Source organism: Leptonotus elevatus, chromosome 18, assembly GCF_054856555.1.
Source record: "Leptonotus elevatus isolate MCC_2025b chromosome 18, RoL_Lele_1.0, whole genome shotgun sequence".
Classification (NCBI taxonomy): Eukaryota; Metazoa; Chordata; class Actinopteri; order Syngnathiformes; family Syngnathidae; genus Leptonotus; species Leptonotus elevatus.
In genome coordinates, this window is record NC_141256.1 from 1,730,007 (window position 1) to 1,739,614 (window position 9,608).

A 9,608-nucleotide genomic window follows, 5' to 3' on the forward strand; every position below is an offset into this window, starting at 1 on the left:
TTTATTTTTTTTGTGGGGGGGATTTGCTGCTTGATTGTCTGGCCCACGCTATAACAGGGAAAACTCACTGTTTGTAGTTTGGGACACCAGTCCTGGAACCTTTCTGACACACCTGGTGTAGGTATTTAAAAAAATATATAATTATTCACTCACAAGTTTTGTTCACTTACTGCTCTTGAGCTGCCCTTGTTGCTCCTTAGTCTGCGACTGTGTTTTTTGTGTGGACAGACAGGTTATCTTAAAAAACACACACGCATTTGTGTGGATGGACACTTTTTATGTTTGACACGACCAATTTGATTTTGCCCGATGCAATTAAGTACACACATTTTGGTGCACAGCTTGTTGTCACTTTATATAGCCCTTCATAAATAATAGTTAATAATAATATTTATTATGTATCCCATTCCTCTTCTCAGTTTAGTCTTTCTACTTAATAATCAGTCCACAGATTAATCTAAATTGACACACACTATGCATATAACTCACGTAGCACAATGTTAAGTTGTGCCTGGAAGCAGGTTTGATACACATTGCCGGTGCTCAGAACTCATGTGATATGCAATTTTTTTTTTGCCATTTTATTTAAAAGTATGTCCGTTTTTATATTTTGTAAATAAAATACTGCAGCACAGCTCCATTCATTTTATTGTGTTTGATTTGCCAATGTGTGAACTGTGTTATTCGTCGAATAACATGATCACATGTATGATATTTACCCCCCCCCCCCCGTCCCCCTCCCGTCCCCCTCCCCCTCCCCTTCCCCTGTGCATACCAGCAATGTTCAACAGAACGAGTGACTCCAAACCACTAGACGGCGGTAATAAGCCTTTCAATATTGTTTGCGGTCCACTATTAAAGACAGAAGAAAACGAAGAGCAGTGTTGGGTTGGATAAGATGGGTGCACGGGTCGTACGCATGTTTAGAAATTTCAACCTAGAAAGCAGGGTTGAGCGAGAAATGTCGAAGGAAAAGCCCCGGTCTGCACCGAAGCATAAGCTCACTCACCCGACTTCCACTGGTCATGATGACGGTAAGCGTATGGAGGCTTTAGGTGGTCGGGGAAAATAAACGGGGTCATGCTTGACATAAATGCAAAATTGTCCTTTCCCCCCCCCACAGCAAATTCATTTTCAGCAGAAGTTTTATCGGGCTCTGTCCACCAGAAGAACGACCCTCTGTTGTTAAATTTGAAGTCCGTGTACGTGGAGTCGAAAGATGAAGCAGCAAAACCAGTTAAGGTCAGTAGCTACCATTAAACAGGTCACCTAGGTGGTGCTTCAGCACCCCCAAAGTGAACAATAGCACCCCCAAAATGTTTGAGTATATATAGAGATATATTTTTACTGTGTGTTCTTTTTTAACAAGCTAGAAACTTATAGCTGTAATATATATAAATCATAGAGTTTTAAAGTAATATTTAAACAACAAAAATACAGTACACCCCCCATATGATTGGAAATGGTTGGATCCACCTCGACCCCTCCAATTATTTTGCCTGTGAGCGCAGACGCGGAGCGTGTCATCCTCCTCAAGTCCAGTCAACAGCATGACCGTTCTTTTAAATTAACTGAATCTTTAGAATCAGTTCATTAAAAATAACCGTTCAAAAGATTCGTTCATCGACTCGTTCGTCTATCAACCGTCCCCCCTCACCACCGGCCCCAGGAACGGACGTAAATAAAAATAAAACGCACCATTAATGTTATGTTGCTATATTTGTTGTAATAAGTGTGTTTCTATCAAAAACAAAAGTACGTTCACTCACTGACTCGTTCACTCATACGTTCGTGAACCGGAAATGGCAACACGTTCACTCACTGACTCGTTCACTCGTTGATACGTTCGTGAACCGGAAATGGCAATACGTTCACTCACTGACTCGTTCCCTCGCTGATCCGCGTTGGCTAACGCTAATAGCATGGAAGTACGTTCGCCTGACACTGGCTGCTGATTGGTCGTTCGCGAAGATTGATGACATGAGCGTGGCTGAGCTCAAATGAACTGAAAAAAGAACAAATCACTTCAGGAAGTGATCCATTCACTCGCGTTTACTGAAAACATTCGTTCTTTTTTTAACAAAACGTATGTGAACAACAAAACACTACAACAGGGTATGTCTGTCTAGTCGAGTGAAAGTGTTCCTTACTTTTACCAGGATATGTGAAAAGTTTCCTACCTTCTACCACTTAACACCAACACATTATTTTCATTACTAGTCTGCTTTTTTTTGCTCCTTAGTCTCAATCATGTTGCTACTTGCTAATGAGGGAAACAAGTGTTAATATTAACTCTTTGACTGCCAAGCATTTTCAGAAAAGAGAACATGTGGGTTGGGTGCCAGCTGTTTTAAGCATTTTGACTGATCTTTCAAGGTCCGCAGAAAATTTTGCGTTTGGACTATGGAAACACAGATGCTACCAAATGAAAGATTGAACTCTCATCTTTCATCTGAAAAAAAAGTTAGTGTCTATCTTATTCCGTTTTTCAGTAATCAACAGTAGAAAATAGGTTAGTTTCACCCAAATGCTCTGTTTTGGACCAAAATACGGAGAAATCAAGCTTTTTGTGAAACGATATTATTTCATGCATTCTAGTGAATTTGACACCTTTTTTTTTCCATGAATGATGCCACAAACACCTAAACAGTGCTTTAATTCTGTAAAACACGACCACCAACAATGAAAAAGTGTTTTTTGATAGCAAAATATGTTTATTTACATTCAACAGTGTAACAATTTGACAAAACAATTTGGCAAACTATTTACAAATGTGTGCAACTGTGGTACTATTTACAATTGTGTGGATGTTTCAACTACACAGTTTTTCTTTTTATGTGGTATATTGTGTAAAACTCCCCTGCGTGCAAGGGGACGCAGCAGGATTTGCACCACAGATTAGTTTCACTGCGATTGCCCCTTCGCGTGCAGACCCTACACTTTCTTGCCGGCCTTTTTTTTCCGGGGAGTAGCAGGTGTCTTTGGCCATGTTGTCATCAAGTCTACTCTCAGGATCATGATATGGTGACCTGGTGTTACGTCTGGCTTCCTCATGTCCTTCAGTTCCTATACCGGGTGGTAAGAGATGTTCTGATCCATCTTATCCACTCCATTCATGGTGGCATCGTAGTCCAGAACCAGTGTCTTCTCCGTGATCAGACTGTACCCACTCCTTCGATGAATATGCATTGGACTCGGGGTACTCTTCATCGTCCGATTGAACGTCCGCCTGTGCAGAAGTGCTCGGTTGTGCACCACGTTTTCCGGCGTTAGCATCGCTAGCCGGTGAGGCTTTACGACGTGATCGAAGCCGCCGCGTCAACGCTTCCAACTTCGGCGTCAACCTCGGGGTCACCATCATCATCATCAATGTGCTCTTTAGGATTGGTCGATGCTTTTCGTCTTTGAAAAAAATGCTCAAGCGTGAGCTGCTTGCAACAGGTCGCCATTTTCGCTTCCTCAGCCATTCTCCCCTCAACACTCGAGCTCCGCCTCACGTCTTCTCCTGACTCCTACCCGATCTTGTCCAAAGAGAGTCATTGCTGCCATCTAGTGCCCATAAATAGTCATTATACTAACTCGATCTGCTTGATACTTTCAGCACAGCTGGCCAAGGCTTTCCTCCACCCGTTTCCCCCCCCCCCCAAAAAAAACCAACATAGTTAACATCTTTTAACGTTTTTGGCGGCACTCATTTGGATTTTACTAAACGTTATTAAACGTTTTTGGCGGTCAAAGAGTTAATGTCTCTATTTGTGCTGCTATTGGCTAGTTTACTATTGTGGGTGTGTGTGCGTGCGTAAAAAGTAGCCTCACGGAGTAGGTCATGGACATGATTGTTTTTCAGTAAACAAAAGCTAAATTTTTAAGTATTTGTATTAAGGTGTAAAAAGGCAGACACAACAGTGCTAAAGTCAGTTTGTTTTGTTAAGATGTTTTATATGATGTGTCTGCACTTCACCCTTACGCAGACTTGTACATGCATTATTATTATTATTTTGTAGATTCAAACGTATTTCTTTTTTGATGTGTATGTATTTTTTTTTTTATAACATAGTACAGACAATTATAGGGTGTATTGTTTTTCCACACTGATCCGGACCTTTTGTGCAGGTCTGAATACACACAAACAAATCCTGGTGCGGACCAAACAAGCGGACAGAGACCCACTTTTTGAGGTGGTCTCGGTCCGCTTCCAAATGCACTCGGTGCGGTTCGCTTTGCAGTCTGAATACATGGCTGATCCGCTCCAACTGCAGGACATATGCGCCTTTTTGGGCTTAACAAGCCTCCGTAGCAAGCATCGCAGGGGGAACCATTGCCCGGTAGTGAATATTGTGCTAAATTCATTAATAATCATTCGTATTCTGTTTAGCCATGCTGCTGTCAGCATGTTGTGGGGGCGGGGCACGCGGAGCGCAACTGCTCCTCTGGTTACTGCACGCAATCGACGATGCATTCCAAAATTAGAACCAGCGTCGTGGAACCTCCGTTGAATGAGCTAATCTTGATGCCCGCAAATATCTTGCATCTAATAACGCCACAAATATGCAGAGCAGTAATGCAGCACGTCGGAATTTCATGTTTTCCTCTCTTTCCGTGTTTGGTTATGCCTTCACCCCTCGTTATTTTTGTCCAATGGGAGCACAGATTGTCACGCGGGTCGATGTGATTACGCAATATAGTCCACTTGCAAAAAGCACAGTGTGAATGATAGCGCAGGCACATTATCATGTGCCCCTATTTTTTGCTTTGAGCACCTGCCCCTCTAAAGGTCACTGCACACCCTTGTGTGTGTGTGTGTGTGTGTGTGTGTGTGTGTGTGTGTGTGTGTGTGTGTGTGTGTGTGTGTGTGTGTGTGTGTGTGTGTGTGTGTCTGTGTGTCTGTGTGTCTGTGTGTCTGTGTGTGTGTGTGTGTGTGTGTGTGTGTCTGCGTGTGCGCGCGTGTGTGGGTGTGGGTGTGGGTGAACATTAATAGTGTAAACCTAAATGGCATCTGATTGCCTGAAAAAAAAGTTTGGGTTGATTGAAATCTCAAAATAGTGACATATCCTGTGCAGCACCATCTTGACCAGTTTTGCTTCAGGTAGGTAATCGCTGCAATGTGAAGTAATTGTGATGTAACAAGCTACTGTTTAGGGGTGTGAATTGCCTAGTACCTGGCGATTCGATTCATATCACGATTCGATTAATCCCGATACGAATCTATAAATTGATTATTGCGATATTTGTTTGTTTTTTTACTCAAATTTAGAAAATACTAATCAATAAACTTAAACAGTAAACATGTACACTGTAAGATTTGTATGAAAATGTATTTATTTATCTGAAAATTCAGGTTGCAATCTGTTTCATGTTTGAACAGCACTGAAAATATTATGGCTTAATGTTCCATTAATATAACATTCTTTTATGCTTAATGTGTAAATCCTAACCCTAAGTAAGAAGTTTTGTTGAATATTCCCATAAAAAAAAATATTTAAAAATCAATTTGGTGTGTATGTGTGTGTGTGTATGTATGTATGTATGTATGTATATATATATATATATATATAGATTTTTTAACACCCCTTACTACTGTTAATTTTTGACTTGTTCCCACCTGGTCTATTTTGCTATAACAATGCTGTATGGTATTTACAGCCACAGTGGTTGGCAAATGCAGCTAGTCTGAGCCTCAAAAAGGGGTATGAAAAGCTCTACGTCTGAAAGCTGTGATAAATCCTCACCAAAATTGATGTTCACATCTCTGATCATGCCCAAAGCATACTCTGAAAATATTAGAATGAAAGTCACACTTGTTTTGATTTTAATGACGTTTTAAGTGTTGCCTTGTCATATACCTCCTAAACGTTATCATTACTTGATAGACAAAAACTGTGATCAATTGTCATCAAAATTTATGTGCACATGTATTTGCATGCTCATTTTCATATTCTGAAACTATTAGAACAATCACCCAAATATTTTGGATTTTATAGATGACTTATAGACAACCTTTTGGAGCCGGCCAGCTCCCTTCAATAAAATTAAAAATATTGCGATTTTCAGAGTATGTTTTGGGAATGATAGAGATGTGAACATAAATTTTGGTGAGGATCGGTCACAGTTTTGGGACGTAGCACTTTGTATAGACCCCTTCTGGAGGCTCGAGCTGGCTACTTTGTCAGCCACTGCTGCTATAAATGTATTTTTGTTTTCTCAAAGGAAGTTTCAGTAAATTATCAAAATCAATTCGTAGTGGTTTGAAAAAAAGTGAAGGTTTTTTTTCGGTGTGACATTGGGGTGAAGCATCTGTCTCACATTTAGGTCAATTTGAAAATGAATACAGCATTTGGCTGACTTTGGAGTGAAGCATCTAATGTCTTACATTTAGGTCAATTTCACTTTTTTTTCCTTTATTTTATTTTTTTACAAATCTATACAATTGGTCAGTCCCACGTGTGTTCGTCTGGTGTTCAATATGGTAAAGTGTTGAAAAGTTTTGCTGATGTTGAACCTTTTTTCTCTCTCTCCTGCACGACGCTAGTGACCTTAGATCATGTACTTATTGCATTTCACACTATTGTATTCAACTTTATCTCTGTTTACACAGTCACTCAAGGAGGTGTGTGTGGATGAATTGAAGACCCGTCCAATGAAGTATATGCTTCCAGGCGACTCGCATGGCCTTGCAAATGTCCAAAACATTCCTCACGGCAAACTGACCATCACGGAGGCTCTCAAGGCTCTCAGCAGCCACCAGAATCAGCCTCAAACATGGACATCACAAAGGATCTCAGAAGAATATTCTCTGAACTTGAAGGAAACAAATTCTTTGCTTGAGTTTTTCATCCCTTTTCAAATTCAGATTATCCCACCCCAGACTGCAAATGTTAAACAAGTGAAGGCTTCATAGGAATACATGATGAATGACAAAATACAGGACATGGATTTGGGACAAGTTGTGTGTTCAACTAAGACATTTAACTCAATATTTATTTGAATAAGTTTGTTTATACATATTTTTCTGCCGGCCATCACTACTATGTTTCTGTAGTATCCTAACATAGTGAAACCTGTTCGAGACACCAAATGTTAAAAAAAAAAAAACTGAAGCAAATTTTCCCCAATAAAATGAATGGAACTTAAATGAACCTGTTCTACCAAGGTTATTATAGTTTATGAAAACTAACAAAATAACAAAAACTAAAATTGGGAACAAAAATAAAAGCAGTGCTTTAAAAAAAAACAAAAAACGATTTTTTTAAAAACTGAAAATACATTTTATGTTTTTCAACAAAAAGCTTTGGTATTACTGTTTGGCCGTACAGAAGAAGCAAGGTCGAACAGTCGTTGATTTAAGATTTGGAACTTTTATTTTACTTTATTACACAATGCCTTTGTGACCCTAATTTTGTCTAATCCTTGGCTGGTTGAGCACGTGCGGAGCCAGCCTCCATTTTGGCAATCTCGCCCTTTCACTTGTTTTGAGGATAACTGTTTAATTTCAATAAATTTGAACTCATCTAATTTACCAATTTTTACTTCTTTGAAACTTGACGTGCATTTACGTATAATACCAAAGGTCTAACTTTATAATTGGGGCTTTCATGGCATTTGGTAAGGGCAAGTATTTAAAAAATAATAATAAACAATGAACTTGACCTAAATAGTCTTGCTTTTTTGCAATCACATTGTTGAATAGAGTTGAATTGATTAAAGCATAATTAAAAGCTTTGAAAACAACTACACTATTGTGACTTTGATTGAAGCATGACCGACATGGTAAACATTTAAATAAAGATTAACCTATTTTGGGTTTCTACTTTTATATCTGAGTACACTCTAGACGCAGAGGTATATGGACTCAATCACGGACATGTGAATCAATTCATATGCAAGTCAGGGTAAAAAAAAAAATGCTGTGAAATGTAAACCTAACCTCGATCCTTGTTGGTCACATGAAATATAATTTTGTGATTTTAAATATTTCACTGTGTGTGTGGTGAACTAATAGAATTTTTGCCATTGATTTTTAAAATTTTCTGCCACCCACCTGTCTATGGTTTGGAAATCCTCAACTCGACTTTTTAACAAAATTAATAAATCAGTATACTACACTACAAAGTGTTTACTTTAATACGGTCATCCTTAGAATACAATTATTAACACAGTTTAAGAGCAGCTGGTAGACTTGAACTATAAGTAGCAGAGAAGTGGATCACAGGAACCAGAAGGAGGTAAAAATGAAACTGCCCAAATCTTAGAACAACTCTTTTATAAAAAATAAATTAAAAAAAGTCATGTGAACGTTAAAGACGCAGCTATTCTATTCTTCAGTAGCTCCGTGGTATAATAATATATAGAATACTAATGTATAGTTAGTACATTGATTTGAGACGGAAGAGGGCGACAGAGAAGCATTGTACATATATATATTGAAGAAGAAGAAAAGGAAGAAGACGCCACAGTGGGTACTGGAAAGCATCCTGTGAGGAGGATGGACAATGGCAGAAGCGGAGGCCTTAATAAAAGAAAGGCTTTCACATGGCTCTTGAACACATGTTCTGTGAAGTCTCTGCAAAACTCGTTACTTTAAGTTTTGGGATGGATCGTCGTTTTGCCTTTTCGCATTAACATCTGCTTAGCTGGGAGTAGGCTGCTGAACCCGACAGGTTGCCTGTTTCCTCCTTGGCTTCGTTCGACATGGGAGAATAAATCAGGTCAGTCAAATATTAATTTGCATAAAACATGTAAATACCTAATTGTTTCCTAGAGTCTCGAATTGAGCTACACGTTGATTTGATCCCACAAAAATATCAACGATCTGGTCCACTGAACCGGCGCATCTTAAATCTTACACGGTTAAGTTCCAAAAGTTGATTTGCATGTAATTCGTTTTTATATACATTAGGGATAAAACTGGACTGCGCCTTATAAGACATAGTCTTATTTTCATATACCCTACATGTACATGACACGTAAAATACAGCAAAATCAACCCCCTTGAAGAAATAAAATACACGTTTGAAAACATAAACTCCAAATTAAAATACGTTTGTCTGTATAGAAATTAGAAAATATTTGCCCCCAAAAAAGGAGATGCATCAAGAACTGTCTATTTAATTGAATTTCATCAGGCATCTCAAAAGCATGTGGGTCTATACTCCAATGAAAATGAAGTTGAGTTTTTGGGCACGTTTCCAAAAGGTGTGCGATTAATTATTAGTGGTATTATCAAATGAGTATGTACCAAAATAAGAAAATATTTTTTTGTGCCAAAGCTTGAGTTGCTTGCTGGAAAACTTAAAAGAGGCAGTGTGTAGAAAAATTAGATTTTTTTTCTCCCAATGTTCATTCATTAAAAAACAACAACACTATTAGTTATTTAATCCCAGCCATTTTCACTGGAGCAAGACCCTTAATAAACGGGTGGGCCGTTTTACTGGATTTTGACAATTTAAAGTGGAAGGATTCAGTTTGACTCAATGACTTAAATTTATTTTTGTGTGTGTGATGCCCCTATGAACTATCAATTTCTGTGTATGTTGTAGGTTGACAACAATAAAGACTGTACAATGTTGTCTTGAGCTTGGACCATTCGCCTCTATAGCGTTATGTGCTCA

The 9,608-nt window shown here is 38.8% G+C and overlaps 2 protein-coding genes across 2 annotated transcripts in view; both read left to right on the forward strand.

Moving 5' to 3' along the window:
• Positions 1-871: 871 nt before the first annotated feature.
• On the forward strand, positions 872-7,728 carry ndufaf4 (NADH:ubiquinone oxidoreductase complex assembly factor 4). Its single transcript, XM_086060518.1, has 3 exons — positions 872-1,034; positions 1,124-1,242; positions 6,596-7,728. Exons 1-3 carry the CDS (start codon positions 899-901, stop codon positions 6,896-6,898), a joined length of 558 nt encoding a protein of 185 aa, XP_085916644.1. The 5' UTR covers positions 872-898; the 3' UTR covers positions 6,899-7,728.
• A 721-nt stretch (positions 7,729-8,449) lies between these two features.
• The window catches only part of gpr63 (G protein-coupled receptor 63), a 3,027-nt gene continuing 1,868 nt past the window's right edge, over positions 8,450-9,608 (forward strand). The window contains exons 1-2 of the mRNA XM_086060517.1: positions 8,450-8,705; positions 9,537-9,608. The exon at positions 9,537-9,608 is cut by the window's right edge and continues 1,868 nt beyond it. The gene's annotated coding sequence lies outside the window, so the exon portion shown is untranslated. The remainder of the gene's footprint in view (positions 8,706-9,536) is intronic.